Source organism: Ovis aries, chromosome 2 (genome assembly GCF_016772045.2).
Source record: "Ovis aries strain OAR_USU_Benz2616 breed Rambouillet chromosome 2, ARS-UI_Ramb_v3.0, whole genome shotgun sequence".
NCBI lineage: Eukaryota > Metazoa > Chordata > Mammalia > Artiodactyla > Bovidae > Ovis > Ovis aries.
Window position 1 is genome coordinate 132,229,224 of NC_056055.1, and position 18,699 is coordinate 132,247,922.

Genomic DNA, 18,699 nt, shown 5'->3' on the forward strand with positions numbered 1-18,699 from the left:
AAATTTAGATTTTATCAAGTGTGTACATAAAATTTCTCTTAAATAAAGAAAGTGTAATGTAGTAAAGGGGAGAATCAATGGAATGAGGAAATAAAATCAGTAGCAACTGACTCAGTAAAGAAGAGAGTAAGGAAATTTAATATTGACTTTAGTAATTATTTGTGAATCTCTTGCCTTAACATGACATATACTAAGTAACTATGTGTGAACTTCCTACACACACACACACACACACACACACACACACACACACACACACACACACACACACCCCTACAGGGAAAATGAAAAAAAAAATAGTGATATGTGAACAGGTGGTTCTGGCTTGGGGTAAGATGTTTAATAACAACATTATACAGATTACAGAGGCATGCGTCACAGGAGGAGAACTTGAAATGTAGGGAACCAAAATCTTTTATAATAGACAGTAAACCTGCCTGACCTCTGCCTCAGAGAGAGGCATTATCTTCATTATACTGCATAGTAAGCATTTCTGCTGTTTGTTCTATTTTACAAGACTATTAACTATATAAACACTCTGGAAAGATGAGCCGTTGCCTTTGTTTGCAAGATGTGCGGAAATGTGAGAAATACATGGAGAATATTTCCCAACAATTTTGATAAATGTGTGAAGCCTCAGTTTTCTCATCTGAAAAGTAGAATGAATAGTGTGAGAATGTAGTTGTGAGGATCAAATGATACAGTGCATATAAAATGCTTAACATCATATCCAAGGACTTTGTCAATATAAGCTACTATTATAAATGACTATTTTTTAATAAGATGTGAGTGTGTTTATTGAATTCTTTGTTTTCTCTAATAAATTGTGAATCACTATGTTGTATATCTGAAACATATAATACTCTACATCAACTATATCTCAGTAAAAGCAATCGGGGTCTCAGCATTAGCTTCTACAGCCTTCTGAATTATTAATACTTTTAGGGACACTCTGTCAGAGTTGAGGATGCCCAAGTAGCCAAAGCAAGATTTTAATAGCAAAGAAATGATAGGAATTGTGAAGTTCCCTTCATCTCTAGACCACCTCCAGCCCTCTACAAAAGCACCTCCCTCTCCAAGTAGTTTCATTCTGGGTGTCCCAGTGTTGCCGAAATCCTGGGCTCTGTTCTCTGGTGCCAAACTGAAACACAGAGACAGGGTTTTGGGTGAAGTGGAAAGAGTAGCTTTTATTGCTTTGCCAGGCAAAAGAGGCCACAGTAGGCTAGCGCCCTCAAGACTGTGCCCTTTGGGAAAAATAGGAAGGGATCTTAGAGTTCAGGAGGGGAAAGGAGTGCTGCAGATAAGAAGTAGGGCAGATGCAAGCTTGCATTCTTCCTTCCTGTTGGAAAGCCTTTATGTGGTCAAAGTCGGGGTCAGGAGGTCTTGAGGGTTCCAGCAGTCCTTGAGGGTATCACATCTTGACTTTTTTTTCTGGAATAAAGAATTCTCACAAAAGAAGGGAGTGTTAGTGCTTCCTCAGAGAAGCAAACACCACGTGCACTGTAGAGCTCTGATTAGAAAGTAATTGTTTTCAAAATGTAATTAAGCAAGAGAAACATTTCGGAGATAATGGCTTAGTGGGCTTAAAAGAATAAGGCCTAGCATGTTGGAGGCAACCTTAACCAATTTCTACTAACACCATGAGTGTCTCACACCTGCTGCTGGGTGGATCCTCCCTTGCTGTTTTCATCCCTTACCCTCAGGGAGCTCTGCACTGCCCTCTCCTGGGCATGGAAGGAGCTGCTCGGTTTTGCTACTGCTCTGTACCTCTTGATATGGCATCGTGTGTGTGTGTGTGTGTGTGTGTGTGTGTGTGAGAGAGAGAGAGACAGAGACTGACTGTCATATAAAACATGCCCGTATGCCCTTTTGCCTCTACTTCAGAGAAGTCCCAAAGCATTGTCTCTTGTACAATGCCCTACATTGTAAAGAGTTTAGGGAAATAATTATTTAGTCTTTTACTTGAGACATTTCCTCTCTCACAGAATCAGAGATTCTGGAGATGAATTTGAGTGAGAGTGCCAGGAAGTACTGGAGATCATGAGACCTAGACCCCTTGTAATAAGAAAATTTTTCTTAGGATCAGGCCTGTTGCATGTGGCTGTTTGTTCCCATAGGAAGAATGCTCACCTAAAGGATCCCCAGCCTCTCCTGAAACCAGCTTCTGTAGCACCAGCCCACTGATCTGCATTCATGTCTAGTTATGTCAACAGAACAGTGGGTTCAATTTGAACTCTTCTATGTGAGGCTCCTAGGCCCCCTGACTCCTTGGTTCCTACCGGGCCCATCCTAACAGTCATACTCAAGCCTGAAGCTGGCAGGGTTCTAGGGTCAAGCTGAGATCCCTGCTACTGATACATATGTACAAAGAAGTTGGCTTATATCCTGCCTACTTCCAAGTGTGAGTATATGCCTTGCCTTAAATTTTAAATATATCAGACTTCCTCCATTTACTCATTGATCATTTTCATTGATCAAGGAAGGCATACAAGATGCCTTTAATACACAGTTCCTGGATCATAGCCATCCCAGTCTGTTTCTCATTTTATGTCCTCATAGATGCGACTGTCCCTAGTTAAAACCTGAGACTACACTATAGTTAACTCTGAAGAATATTCTTTCTGAAGTTAAGATATTAGCATCAACAGCACTATATTCAGCCTCTGTGGTTGGAAAAAAAGTGTTAAAATCAGGCATATGAAGGAAATGTGGAATCTGGCTCTGTATTTTTATGATTTAATGCTTTTAACACTCTCTTCGCCCCCAGGTCATGCAGATGTATCTTCCATTTTGTGGAATTGCCATATCTAACGCTCAGCTCTTTGCTGCCTCAAGGAAAGAATATGAAAGAAGCAGGGTGAGTAGAAAGAAGCGCTGCTGACAACCCTCAGAGCTCTTTGCCTTTCAAGTGTCTGTGAGTCATTATGTCTTTTAAAAACAGTAGATGATCTTTGAATAGTACAGGAACATTTTTTTTAATCTGTATAATCCTTCAGGTCTGTGGTTGATGATCCCCTTTAAGCAATAAACCCAAATAGAAATGGATATAAATCCTCTGTTGTGTGGGGGAAATAGCTTCTTTTAAAAAGGAAATTAATTTCACATCTATACTACAAGGCAAGAGATATATTCTAGCTTACTTATAGTTTTGAAACAATAACACAGATTAGTGATCTTTTTACAATTTAGTTCCTTTAAGAAGCAAGGTATGTTATAGGTGATTTCACCCCAACTCACAAATTATGTTTGTGAATTGAAAGTTTTCCTGGAAGAGGATGATAATGCTGCCAACACCAGCTTATAGGATTATAAAGAAACGTAAATATAGGGATTACTGTCATATACCTTCATCAGTTGTAGGGCTAAATAGTAAAAAACAAAGACTGGTACTCAAAAAATTGCTAAACAATTAAGTAGAGGTTAAATATATTAGACTCACTCTATTTTTAAATATAGGGACATTACTGTCACAATTTAGAAATATATTTAACAAGAAGATGTTCAGAAAGGTTGGAAACCCTCAGTTGATTAGTAATCAAACTGATAAAAGTTTCATTTACTAAGCATTATGATTTATGAATATTTCACAGGAAACAATTTACAACTACAGCCATCTTCTTTAGCACAGCATATGACCCCTTTTCTCTGATTTGGATCCTGTTTTCATCTTTAGCCGCGTGTCTTACCATTCTCCTCCTTTCATTGGGTGTTGAGGTCCTTTAATGGACTGGCATCTGGTGGTCTTGAGTCGACCAATAAGAAAGTAAAGGAGAGAGAAAGAGGCTGATATTCCTTGGTTTACGGAGAAAGCCAATGAAGTCCCTGACACGGGGCTTGCTCTGTTCGCGGAGGGCTCAGGCACTCTCTTGATGGGGTGAAGGCACAGAGCGCCTTCTCGAGAGGGTCTTAGAAGCCCAGGCAGGAAAGTGAACTCAGAGAGCCTCTGCGCTCCAGGAGATTAGCCTGAAAAAGAGAGAGAGGGAGAGAGAGAGAGGCAGAGAGAGACAGGGAGAGAGAGAGAGGAAAGAGAGAGAGAAAGCAAGACATGGGGACCAAAGCTCTGATGGAGCAAAGGTGTTTTATTCAACATTGTGTAGGTATTTATACTCTTACAAGATAGCTATATTCAGCAGAGATAAAATCAAAACTTACAAGTTATCAAGGAAACATGAGGTCACCAATATGAAAGAGAGAGGGTTGTAAATAATCACTTTTACCATATGATTCATAAAAAGGAAGAGGGTACTTATCACCGTATAGAAAAACTAACAAGGAAATGCCTGGATTCCTCAGCCCCCGGGAGAGGCTTGCCTCTCCTCTTAATTCATGAATATTCAGGAATTAATAAGGAACAGAGAATTCCTGACAGATCCAAAACAGCACACAGGAAGCCTCCTGTTAAATGTTTCCTGACAATTGGGCACTCCAGCAGTATAGGCCCCAATTTCCAGAAAACAGTCTGTTTCACTTTCTCATTCTCTCAGTAATATTTCTCCTTCTGCTTTCAATGCCTCATGTCCACCTTTTTCTCCCACTGCTTTTGCCTTGCATTTCCCTGAAGACCCAGCTCAGTGTTCCACTTAATCTTTCCTTCTTTACTTATTATTTTGTCTTATATTTACTGCCATTGTTTTACTGTGGACACTTATCCCACTGTATAATATTTATCAATGGCCCTTCTCTCCAACTACATTTTGAATTCCTTAAGGAACACTTCATGCATTATGAATCTTTGCATCCTCATGTATTAATTTACTCACTCAACAAATATTTATTTTGTGGTCCTCTTCAGACACTGTCCATTGAAATCCCTGCCTTCATATAACTTTATCATTTAGATGAAACAGTAGATTATAGACAAACAAGCAAATAAAAAATAATATAGTGTCAGGTGGTGGTAAGTGCTATAAAAAAAGAACAAAGTGAGATAATGGAATATAGACTGGTTGCTGAAGGGTAGTTTAGGATGATGTTGATTTCAGAAGGTGATCAAGAAGATCTCTATGAAGAGGTAATATCTGAGCAGAGAGCTAAATGAAATGAAGGAGCAAAGCTGCACAAATATCTAGGAAGAAGATTCCAAGCAGTGGAAATATCAAGTGCAAAGGCCCAGCAGTAGGAGAAGCTTTGGTCCATGTGTCTAAAGAGCAGATAGGAAAGACCTCACATAGCCAAAACAATCCTAAGGAAGAACAAAGTTGGGGGCATCACACTTCTTGATTTAAAACTATTTTTCAAAGCTATAGTAATCAAAATAGTATTGTACTGGTATTAAAAAGAGACATACAGACCAATGGAATAGAATTGAAGTGAAGTGAAGCTGCTCAGTCGTGTCCGACTCTTTGTGACCCCATGGATTGTAGCCTACAAGGCTCCTCTGTCCATGGAATTTTCCAGGCATGAGTACTGGAGTGGGTTGCCATTTCTTTCTCCAGGGGATCTTATGAAGCCAGGGATCGAACCCAGGTCTCTTGCATTGCAAGCAGATGCTTTACTGTCTGAGCCACCAGGTTAATTCCTGGAATAAAATTAAGAGCCCAGAAATATACCCATACATATAGAGACAACGTCTATTTGACTAGGGAGCCAAGAATACTCAATGGGGAAAAAGTAGTTTTTTTCAATAAATGGTTTGGGAAAACTGGATATTCACATGCAAAATAATGAGATTAGATTAGACCTCTATCTTACATCACTCACAAAAATTAACTTGAAATAGATTAAAAGCTTAAACTTGAGACCTGAAACTGTAAAACTCCCAGAAGAAAATATGGGTGAAACTCCAGTGATTTTTGAGGGGGTCTGATATAAAAGCTCAAGCAACAAAAGCAAGAATAAACAAATGAGATTACCTCAAACAAAAAAACTTCTTCACAGCAAAAGAAACAATCAAAAAATTCAGAAGTAAACTATGGAATGGGAGAAAATATTTGCAAATCATCTGTATTGATAAGGGGTTAATCTTCAAAATATATAAGGAACTCATACAACTCAGTAGCAAAAAACAAACAAACAAAGAAAAACAAACAACCCCCCCATCGCCCAATTAAAAAATAGAAGATTTGAAAAGACATTTTTCCAAAGAAGACATACAAATGGCCAATAGACACGTGAAAAGATGCTCAACATCATCAGGGAAATGCAAATTAAAACTATAATGAGATATCACCTCCTATCTCTTAGAATGGCTGTTATCAAAAAAATAAGAGATAACAAGTGTTGGTAAGGATGTGGAGAAAAGGGAACCCTTTGTACACTGTTGATGGGAATATAAATTGGTGCAACTACTATGGAAAACAATATGGAGGTTCCTCAAAAAATTAAAAATAGAACTACCATATGATCCAGCAGCTTCACTTCTAAGTATATATCCAAAGGAAATTAAATTGCTAGCTCAAAAAGATATCTGCACTCCCATGTTCATTGCAATATTATTTACAATAGCCAAGATATGGAAACAACCTAAGTATCCATTAATAGATGAATGGATAAAGAAATTGTGATACACTCATGCACACACACAATGGAGCATTATTTAGCCATAAGACAGAAGAAAATCCTGCCATTTGTGACAAAATGGATGAAACTTGAGGGCACTGTGTTAAGTGAAATCAGTTCAGTTCAGTCGCTCAATTGTGTCCGACTCTTTGCAACCCCATGAACCGCAACATACCAGCCCTCTCTGTCCGTCACCAACTCCTAGAGTTCACCCAACCTCATGTTCACTGAATCAGTGATGCCATCCAACCATCTCATCCTCTGTCGTCCTCTTCTCCTCTTGCCTTCAGTCTTTCCCAGAATCAGGGTCTTTTCAAATGAGTCAGCTCTTCGCATCAGGTGGCCAAAGTATTGGAGTTTCAGCTTCAACATCAGTCCTTTCAAAGAACACCCAGGACTGATCTCCTCTAGGATGGACTGGTTGGATCTCCTTGCAGTTCAAGGGACTCTCAAGAGTCTTCTCCAATACCACAGTTCAAAAGCATCAATTCTTCTGTGCTCAGCTTTCTTTATAGTCCAACTCTTACATCCATACATGACTACTGGAAAAACCATAGCCTTGACTAGACAGACCTTTGTTGACGAAGTAATGTCTTTGCCTTTTAATAAGCTGTCTAGGTTGGTCATAACTTTCCTTCCAAAGAATAAGCGTCTTTTAATTTCATGGCTGCACTTACCATCTACAGTGATTTTGGAGCTCAGAAAAATATAGTCAGCCACTGTTTCCCCATCTATTTGCCATGAAGTGATGGGACCAGATGCCATGATCTTAGTTTTCTGAATGTTGAGCTTTCAGCCAACTTTTTCACTCTCCTCTTTCACTTTCATCTAGAAGCTCTTTAGTTCTTCTTCACTTTCTGCCATAAGGGTGGTATCATCTGCATATCTGAGGTTATTGATATTTCTCCCGGCAATCTTAATACCAGCTTGTGCTTCCTCCAGCCCAGCGTTTCTCATGATGTCCTCTGCATAGAAGTTAGATAAGCAAGATGACAATATACAGCCTTGACATACACCTTTTCCTGTTTGGAACCAGTCTGTTGTTCCATGTCCAGTTCTATCTGTTGCTTCCTGACCTGCATACAGGTTTCTCAAAAGACAGGTCAGGTGGTCTGGTATTCCCATCTCTTTCAGAATTTTCCACAGTTTGTTGTGACACACACAGTCAAAGGCTTTGGCATAGTCAATAAAGCAGAAACAGATGTTTTCTGGAACTCTCTTGGTTTTCCGATGATCCAGCCTGTATTATTTCCATATATATTGGATCTGTGAAAGCGGAACTCAGAGAAGCAGAAGGAAGTATGGCGGTTTCCAGGAGCTGGAGTGTCCAGGAGAGGGGGAGATGTTGGTCAAAGTATACAGACTTCTAGTTATAAGATGAGTAAGTTCTGGAGATCTAGTGTTCAGTGTCATGACTCTAATTAATGATACTGCATTATGTACTTGAATATTGCTGAGAAAACAAATCTTAATGTTCTTACCACAAAAAAAATGTAATTATGTAAGGTGATGGATGTGTTAACTAACCTTAGTGTAGTAATCATTTTGCAATATATTGGTGTATTAAATCATCACATTGTATACCTTAAACTCACACAAAGTTTTATGTCAATTATATCTCAATAAAGCTGGGGGTGGGGAGCAATAATGTAGCTGAACAGTGAGAAGTGAGAGATTCTCCAAAAAATTTAGCAGTGAAATATAGAAGGCCTACTGATACGGGAAATGAATGAAAATGACTTTAGGCTTGTGCAGGTGGCAAATAAACAGTTGGATATGGGAGTTTAGAGTCGAGATTCCTATTTGGGAACCATCAGCATATAGATGGTATTTAAAACTAGGGTACAGGTGGGAAAAATATATGGATAAGAGAAGGGAAAAGGTCCAAGGATGAGTCCAGGAGCAAAAGAAGGTCTGAAGAAGGAGCTGGGGACATGCAAATGACATCGAGAAACAGGGAGTGTTCAACTGTGTGCAAAGCTTCCATGTCTGTCGCATTGCATGTCATCCTAGATTTTCTTCCCTTTTTTTTTTCTCCTGTTTTGGAGTCAGTCTGCATTGTTATTTGTGAAACTTTTATCACTTGTTAGTAAAGCAGCAATTTTTAATTAGAAACAATAAAATTACTATAATGCGATTTGTCAGTACAAAACTCAAGGCACAATTAGTTTTTCCTCTGAGATAAATGTTCCTGTATACAGGTCCCAGAGGCCCCATCCATGCAGTCACAACAAATTGAAAAGTTAAATATTTGTTCAGTTAATATGATCCATCTGAAGAACTAGTCTGGATGATTAAGGAAATAATGTCCCCTCCCTTAATAACAGGGGATTTTGTTGGTAATTATGCAGACAGTTGCCTCATTTTTAATATTATATTTGCACGTGAAATTACCACACATTGACCTCTTACAGCGATTTGCTGTCCAAATGCCAAACGGACAGAATACACTTAAAACTTTTTTCAACTCGTAGTGTTTCTCTTTGCTTTGGAATCACAGAGCAATGCATCGCCCTTAGCCACAGTCACAAGCTCTCTTTAGAGAAAACGCTGTCCAGCTTTAGACTCATTTCATGGATCCCTTAACTCATTCAAATATTTTTCTACCTCAATAGACTCAGAGAAGAAATTCTCATGTTTCAAATGGTTTCAGGACAAATCAAATGCATTACCAAAGTTGAAAATTAGTCAACACCACCTATCAGCATAGATGTGAATTTGAATACCCATGAAATCCTTTTGTGACAGGTCAGACTGGAGACATCATATTAAATTTTATTGAACAAAGCATCCACTGGCTGTGTAATTTTCTGATTGCACTCTGACAGAGGGAAAATATCTACTACCTATAAATGGCTCACTGTTCTTCAATCTCTGGATGTATCCATGTAATTAAAAATTCTAAAGAAATATTATTTCAGTGTATAAATTGCAAGCTATCTTAGCTGGATAAAAATGACATGTTATCACAATTTCAGTTTTAAACAAGTATACAGTTTTCAAGTTAGAATTTAAGTTTTTTCTTGAATTTTTATGCTTTTTATTTTATTTCTTTGATAAATTTTTAATGATGTTTTCTTTTTGAGATGTATAATGGCATTTAAATGTTCTCCTGGACAAATTTCTTGTGTAGAGGGGTTAATAGGGGTTTTATATATATATATGTATTTGAAGGTTTTGAAACTTAACTAGCATCCACTACTATAATTCTTTAATAGTTCTGTGAGAGATATATATTCATGAAAATAAGTCTTGAGTCTGACCATGAAGCTGTTTCTTCCAGATGGTGAGGAAGAGATGCTTTGTAATTTTCTGAAATAAATGGGCCTTGGAGAGAATCAAGTATTTGGTATTCATAAAATGTTGATTTTTAAACCCAGTCATGTTTCTTAAAACATTGCAGAAAAACTACTATAGGAGCAGAAAAGCCTGTCAGTAATGATTATATGAAATCATGTAGTCATTAACTGTATGGAATATAGTCATATAGCTATATGAGGAATTTATGTGGGATTATATGGACTAGTGGGCTACTGTCCATGGGATCATAAAGAGTTGGACATGACTGAGCAACTAAGCACACACACACACACGGACTGGCACTATTCTCAAGTTATATTTGATAATTCAAGATTGTGTTATGAAATGAAACTATGGAAATATGTCAAAACAACCATAAACACTTTAAAATTTAGCCACACAAAAATATTTATATTTTTATAGCAAAGATGAAATGGAATTTTTGAGAGACAAATTTTAATTCAGTCCCTTAGCCACCTAAATACATCCATTTTCTCTTTCCTAGGCTTTGCTAGAGGTGGTTAATGACCTCTTTGAAGAACAGACTGACCTGGAGAAAATTGTCAAGAAAATAATGCATCGAGCCCAAACGCTGTTGAAATGTGAACGCTGTTCTGTTTTACTCCTGGAGGACATCGAATCACCAGTAAGTCATCTTTCATCTGTCATCTGTGTTGAGGAAGTAAAGTTTAGTTTAGTTGTAACTAAGTTCGTGAAATTGCGACTGGAATCCCCCTTTTGTGACTCTTCTAACATGAGGTGACTTTTTATAAAAGTAAAGTTTCTATTTCCTGTATGTGTTTGTTCAGTCTTGGTCTGCTGTCATCTGAGAAACTCTGACGACCTTGAGGTCTAGCGGAGCTCTGTGTACACAGACGAGGCAGCTAAGGGATGGGAAAGTGAAAGTCGCTCAGTACTGTCAGACTCTTTGCAACCCCACAGACTTTACAGTCCGTGGAATTCTCCAGGCCAGAATACTGGAGTGGGTAGCCTTTCCCTTCTCCAGGGCATCTTCCCAACCCAGGGATGGAACCCAGGTCACCTGCATTGCAGGCGGATTCTTCACCAGCTGAGCCTCCAGGGAAGCCCAAGGGATGGAAGGGGTTGTCCAGACTCACACAGCTGAAGGGAAGAGGAGCTAGGCTGCCAGCCTCCCACTGAACCCACACAGCAAGGGAAGGCCCTCAGCACGTGTGGGCATGGACTGCAGTCCACACAATACTCCACAGCCCTCTTCTGGGGCTGCGGGTCGGGGAGTGGGCAGCAGGGCTCTCTGCGCTTGCGCTCAGTGGAGTCACCCCAGCCTCAGTGGGGCGGCACTCTCCAGCAGAAGTTTGTTCTGTTGCTTCCCACGTTTCTGCCTTCTTCTACTGCTGCCTCGGGCCTGTGGACACTAACTCAGTGAGCGCCAGTCAGGAGGCGGAGGCTCCTTCCCTCCTCATGCAGGGGCTACTTACTCTCACCTCAGGGGCAAGTAGCCCTTGGCCGCGGCCTCGGGCCTGCCTTATCTTGGCTTTCAGGGTCTTTTAGGTCCTCTGGCTCTTTGTGGGAAGTCTGCTGGGTACATACACAGCAATATTGAAAATAATGACCATCATCCATCTAACTTCTTGAAAGCTAAATGTCTACACCCTCAGCAGCAGTTTAATATCTTTGCCGTGAACTCTTTTCAAAGACCAGGAATTGTCTAGCAATGAAGTGCCATTTTAATACCCCAGAGAATGATGTTTTACTGTAGTTACTTAGAAAGGTTATTGTCTTTGCCTTTAGGTTTGAGTTCCCTAAAAAACAAGAACCTTGGGTAAATTTTGGAGATTTAATAATAAATATTGTAGAACATAAAATATTTTAAGTTTTTAAAAACATTTTGTTGATAGTTGATTTACAATGATGTGTTAGTTTCAGGTGTTCAGCAAAGTGATTCAGTTATATATATATATATCCTTTTTGGAATTCTTTTCCATTATAGGTTATTACAAGATATTGAGTATAGTTCCCTATACTATACTATAGGACCTCGTTGGTTGTCTATTTAGCATTAAGCTTTCAAAAATCTATATATGTTTAAAATGTTGAGGAGCATTTCCCCATATCTTAGCAGTTCAGTTCAGTTGTTCAGTCAGGTCTGATTCTTTGCGACCCCATGGACTGCAGCACACTTCCCTGTCCATCATCAACTCCTGGAATTTACCCAAACTGATTTCCATTGAGTTGGTGATGCCATCTAACCTCTCATCTTCTGTTGTCCCCTTCTCCTCCTGCCCTCAATCTTTCCCAGCATCAGGGTCTTTTTCAAATGAGTCAGCTCTTCGCGTCAGGTGGCCAAAGGTTTGGAGTTTCAGCTTCAACATCAGTCCTCCCAATGAACACTCAGGACTAATCTCCTTTAGGATGGACTGGTTGGATCTCCTTGCAGTCCAAGGGACTCTCAAGAGTCTTCTCCAACACTACAGTTCAAAAACATCCATTCTTCTGCGCTCAGCTTTCTTTATAGTCCAACTCTAGAGTTTGGTGTTATTTTTACTCAACAAATGTGGTTTAAACAAACAATAGCCTTGCAATTATCCTGTGGTTGTGTAAAACTCAGTATATCCTGGGTTTCCCAGATGGTACTAGTGGTAAAGAACCTGTCTGCCAATGCAGGAGGCATAAGAGACACAGGTTCGAACCCTGAGTCAGGAAGATGCCCTGGAGGAGGGCGTGGCAGCCCACTCCAGTATGCTTGCCTGGAGAATCCCATGCACGGAGGAGCCTGGAGGGATACAGTCCATAGGGTCTCAAAGAGTCAGACATAACTGAAGCGACTAAGCACACACAGCACAATAGATCCTTGGGAGAACACACACACATACATAGCCCATATATGTGAAGTGCTTCTGGATGTTTCATGAACCATTTTGGCTCATTTAATACTTACTGCATCTTATGAGGTAAATAGTATTATCATCCTCATTCATTGATGAGAAATTCAGGCTCCAAGAGTCGACTGACCTGCAAGAGTATTCCCCACCATCTGACAGGGAAGCCTCTGAAAGGAGTGGGAAGAGGTGGGATGCTAGTGGGTGCCTGGCTGGCTGTGGGCTCCGCTTGAGCAAAGGCAGGATGGAGAAACTGTTGGGGCTTGTTTCCAGGGTTTGCAAGCCACTCCCAGGTCCCCATGAGGGCAGGTGGCTGAGGGGCCAGGTGGAATCTGAACAGGGGCAGATTCACTGTTTGCTTGGTCAGTTAACAGGCATGGAAGTAATTTAAACCGGCTTAGGGTGATCATTTTTTTGCAAGTCTTCTAACATGGACTAACTTTTACCCTGTAGTCTTGCTCTTTGGCAAGTGAGATGAAAAAGAACAGATGACAGAAGATAATATGGAAGGTGGGGGCAGAGCTGGAGAGGATAATAGTAAGAACTTCAGGATATAAAGTAGGGAGGGGGTCGGAAACCACTCCCTAGACTAGATGGCTTGTGTGTGTTCAGTCGCTCAGTCATGTCTGACTCTTTGCGACTCTTTGGGCTATAGCCCACCAGGTTTTTCTGTCTCAGGGACTTTTCGGGCAAGAATACTGGAGTGGGTTGACATTTCCTTCTCCAAGGGATCTTCCCAACCCAGGGATCGAACCTTTGTCTCCTGGGTCTCCTGCATTGCAGGTGAATTCTTTATCTGCTAAGCCACTGGGGAAGCCAGACTAGATGGTAACATGTGGTAAAGGTGTTGGTGTAGTCGTGAAGGTTAAAAAGACCTTTTCTCTATCACAGCTGAACATTCCAAGATTTTCCGGAATGGCAGAGTCAGGGCAGAAAACCTGGGGCCAGTCTATCATTTCTTCTCTTTGCCCATCCCCTCCCTCTCAGAGTGAGAATGAACTTCAGTCCAGAAGGGCAAGGTCAGGGGTAAAAGAACTGTGTGCAAAAAGAGGAGACCCATCTGTTTGGTACCATTTGAGAAGCTGTAAAGAATTTTTATCAAGGTTGCTAGGCAGGCGGTGGGGGAGCTGAGTGTGGGGGTGGGGCAGCAATGGGGGCTGGCTTATGTATGTGGCATCACCATGCGGAAAAGTCATAATGCCCTGCTTTCCTTTAACATGCCTCTCACCAAAAGTTTCTTGAAACTTGAGACTTAAGGGGACTGATCGCTGTTTTGTGCACTACCCTGATTGTCAGGTAGAAAGGATGGGAAGGAAACCATATACAGTCACGCCATGTATAAGAGGAGAAGCCAGCTGAACAGGACACCAGCCGGCAAAAGCTAATGCTGGCACAGAGGTTTCAACAAACAGAAAACCCTGCCGATATGAAGTTCTCTGGCTGAGACTTCGTCACCTCAGAATGGATGGATTGGTAGTAAATTTTTTAGGCTTTGCAAGTCACATGATCTCTCTTACAGCTACTCATGGTAGCATGAAAGCAGTCTCAGTATGGCTGTGTTCCAATAAAGCATTATTTATGAAAGTAGGTGGTGGGCCAGATTTGGTTGCAGGCAGTAGTTTTCAGATCTCCATCCTAGATAATCCTTGGGTGGCCTTTACTTTCTTATGACACTGAAAAATGAGCTGCCCACTTTTTTGTCTTGTTTCTGTGAAGCCAGTATAAATTTCAGATGGAGCAAAGATTTGTGTAAAAAAAGAACTTAAAAATACTGGTGAGAATTGTTTTATAGTCATTCGGTGGGGAAAGGTTTTCTAAAACATTCACACAATTGCTTAGAGAATATAAGCACATTAAAACACTTCTATGATTTTTTAGCCATCGGACTGGTAAAGATTTAAGAGAATTATAACAGCAAGCATGAGTGTGGGTATAAGATAATGGACATTCTTATTACTGATGATGAGATTTTAAACTGGGGTAGCCTTTATGGATATGAGCTTGGTAAAATATGCTTCAGTTTTAAAAGAGCATAGCCTTTGCATTCAGCAATTTCTCTTCTTAAAATTTAACATAGTGAAAGAGATGGAGAAGAGTAAGAGCAAAATCAGTATATAAGAAGTTTTACTGCAGTATTTATAGTTGTAAGAATATAAATCAAATAGCAACAGAAGTTTTATATAATGAAATGCTATATATATATCCTTTAAAATAATGATGTTGATCTATATGTACAGGAACAGTATCCTTGATATATTTTTAAGCAAGTAATAAAGGAGGAAAAACAAATGTAAAAGGAAGTGATTTTATCAAAATATGGGTACATAAATGAGATCATATTTTCACAGTTATTAAATTGATTGAGTCTTAATTTTCTCCCTTGGAGTTATGTTATCTTGCATCTTATCCTCCCAAGCAGAGTTAGAATTTATCATCTCATGGAAAAAGGGGGCAAGTACTGGACCTTGCAGTGAGAGAGTGAACTTGAAAGTCAAGGTGTCATGAGAGAGGATCTGCTAAATGGAGTTTTATTACCTTCTGCTAGTTAAGGACCAACCTAAAAACACCAAGGACAAGAAATAAAACTATAATTCACAAAAGAAAAAGCATTCATAACTCTGCTCCAATCATCACCCCACACACGGCTCGCATAGCATAGTGAAAATTGGGCAGGGTACAGTAGAAAGCTGACTGCGGCCACCTGCATCCAGCCTTCTTGGATGGAGTACAGTGTTCATCACAACAAGGAGAGCATAGCTCACCTGCGTGGAGCAGTACGGATGGGTGCCTGGGCAGGCTCAGAATGTTTCTTGAGTCCTCCTTGCTGCCATAGAGTGGCGGGAGAGGTGGGGTGGAACAAGAAAATTTCAGACAAGCTGTCTTGGAAACAAGGCTGTCAGGAGGGTTGACAATGTGACTGGCAAGTCACCCTGCAGCTGCTAATCTTGGTCTCCTGGAGAGCATTTAAGGCTTTCATCACACAAAAATATCTATGTTGTATAGGACTTCATAGTAAACAAGGGTGGTCTGTGTTAGGCAGGAGTTGCCTGGAAGAGTGTGTTGTTGAAAAAGCGCTCAAAGACAATAGACCAAAATTCAAGTGCAGTCATCCTTACCCATTGTCTCGATGTCACCCCGTCTCCATTATTTACTTAAAGATGTGGTGTGTGTGGGTGCTCAGTGTCCAGCTCTTTTGCGACCACATGGACTGTAACCCACCAGGCTCCTCTGTCCATGGAGTTTTCCAGGCAAGGATACTGGAGTAGGTTGCCATTTCCGTCTCCATGGGATCTTCCTGACCTAGGGATAGAAACTGTATCTCCTGCATTGGCAGGGGGATTCTTTACCACTGTATCAGCCTAAACAAAAAGCCACCAGCCTGGAGCTTATGCAAAAGTATCAAAAGAAGAAAAGGAAGAAAATAATGTAAAAATAAACACCAGTTGAGAAACACACACCAGAAAAATTGCTAACAATTCTCCATGAAATGAAATTCATAGTGTGATCTCTCAGGGGAAAAGTGTTCAAAGAAGAGATACAAGGACTCAAGGAATAAAAGATATACAGTAAACAGATAAGAAAACTGAGTTGGCAGAGCTTAGAAAGAAAGAGGAGAAAATATGTAACCATACAGAAATGGACATTACATTAAAACCAGAAGAAAGAATTTCTAACATATTTTCAGAGGCATGGAGGATAAAATTAGAAGTGAAATGGAAAATAATACAGTATAAAAAGATAAGATAGAATGAGAAATATGGAGTAAAAAGAAAGTCCAAAATAAGGAAACTTGGTATCTCTGAAGAGAACATGAGAAATTAGACAGGAGAAAAAAAAAAGAAGAAAACTGTATGTGATTAGAACCAGACATGGAACAACAGACCAGTTCAAAATTGAAAAAGGAGTACATCAAGGCTGTATATTGTCACCCTGCTTATTTAACTAATATGCAGAGTACAGCATGAGAAATGCTGGGCTGGAAGAAGCACAAGCTGGAATCAAGATTGCTGGAAGAAATATCAATAACCTCAGATATGCAGATGACACCACCCTTATGGTAGACAGTGAAGAGGAACTAAAAAGCCTCTTGATGAAGGTGAAAGAGGAGAGTGAAAAAGCTGGCCTAAAACTCAACATTCAAAAAAATAAGATCATGGCATCTGGTCCCATCACTTCATGGCAAATAGATGGGAAAAAAATGAAAACAGTGACAGACTTTATTTTGAGGGGGTTCCAAAATCACTGCAGATGGTGACTGCTGCCATGAAATTAAAAGACACTTCCTCCTTGGAAGAAAAGCTATGACAAATCTAGACAGCATATTAAAAAGCAGAGACCTTACTTTGCTGATAAAGATCTGTATAATCAAAGCGATGGTCTTTCTGGTAGTCATGTACAGATGTGAGAGTTGGACCATAAAGAAAACTGAGCACCGAAGAAGTGATGCTTTCGAACTATGGTACTGGAGGAGACTCAAGAATTCCTTGGATGGCAAGGAGATCAAACCTGCCAGTCCTAAAGGAAATCAACCCTGAATGCTCACTGAAAGGACTGATGCTGCCTCCGAATATGAAGAACCGACTCATTGGAAAAGACCCTGATGCTGGTTAAGATCGAGAGCAGGAGGAGAAGAGGACGACAGAGAATGAGATGGTTGGATGGCATCACCAACTCAATGGATATGAGTTCAAGCAAACTCCAGGAGACAGTGAAGGATGGGGAAGCCTGGCATGCTGCAGTCCATGGGGTCACAAAGAGTCGGACATGACTGAGCGACTGACCAACAATAGTAAAAATAGGACATTTTACTGAAATGAAAGCAAACTTGAATATACAGACTGAAATAACACATCATAGGAAAAGCTGATGCTCACTGCTTAGTATTGAAACACATCCAGGGCTTATGGACTTCAAAGATAATGAAAAATTTCTGTAGGCATCTAGACAACATCGAGTTACCTGTTGAAGGAAAGTTCATTCTGGTGTTAGTCCTCCTGGTAGCACTCTCCAGTGCAAGAACACTGTATAGGAACAGATATCAAGTCCTCAGGGAAAGAAAATATGACTCTTTAATTTAAAACCCAGCCAAATTCATATTCAATTATATAAGCCACAGATAGACATTTTAAATATGCAAAGGAGAGTGTGGGAAACTTAGTTCCCAGAAGCCCTTCCTGAAAAATATGACAGGTTGAAATCAAGCCAAGCAAGCGATGGAGAAGACATAAGCATAGTATTGAGTACTGAATACATAGAGCTAAGGCTAAAAAGCTGTGGGTGTATATTATCCTTATAGAGGAACATTGTACTTGGAGAATAGACCCCTTTTACATTGACTGGTATCTAGCCTGCTGTTTGTCTGGGGGGAGATGATACCTCATTGCTCAGATGTTCCTGGTAAACACAATCCTGAGAAATGAACCGGACAGAAAGTAGGATGTTATGGGCTTGGCATACACAGCCAAGACTGCAGTCAGTGCTATTCCTCTTCCAACAGGTATCTTAGTTGCATGGACTATTTTAATTTTAATGTATCAAATTTATCAATCTTCCTTTTTGATTTGGGACATACAGGTTTTGTTTCTTAAAATTCTTGACCTACCTCCATGCTATAATGACATTCTCTTTAATCTATCTGATATTTACGGGCTTTTATGTCCATCTAGAATTTATTTTTGTGTATAGTGAAAAGCTGTGTAAGTATAACCAGTTATCTCAGAACCACTGCCCCTTCTGTATCATATCAGGTTTCCATATATAACCGTGTGTGTTTCTGAGCTCACTATTTTGTTCCACTACTCTGTCTATTTCTGCACCAGTATCATACTTTCTCAGTTTCTATAATTTTATCACCATCTTTGATATTTGATAGGACAAGTCCTCAGTGTTGTTCTTCATTAAAATTGGCTTGCCTATTCTTGACCTGTTGCTCTTTCATATAAATTTTAAGAGCAGCTTCTCCAGTTTCATGAACAACTGTAGATTTTGATTAAAATGGCTTTAATCTATAGATCAAGTTTAAGAGATTTCTGCAAATAACAGA

The 18,699-nt window shown here is 39.9% G+C and overlaps 1 protein-coding gene across 3 annotated transcripts in view; it reads left to right on the top strand.

The window, feature by feature from the left end:
* The window catches only part of PDE11A (phosphodiesterase 11A), a 462,517-nt gene that overhangs the window by 190,808 nt on the left and 253,010 nt on the right, over positions 1 to 18,699 (top strand). For all 3 annotated transcript variants that reach the window (XM_042243674.2, XM_004004552.6, XM_060409727.1), the window contains exons 3-4: positions 2,768 to 2,857; positions 10,304 to 10,444. In XM_042243674.2, the coding sequence (XP_042099608.1) occupies positions 2,768 to 2,857; positions 10,304 to 10,444 (231 nt within the window). The remainder of the gene's footprint in view (positions 1 to 2,767; positions 2,858 to 10,303; positions 10,445 to 18,699) is intronic.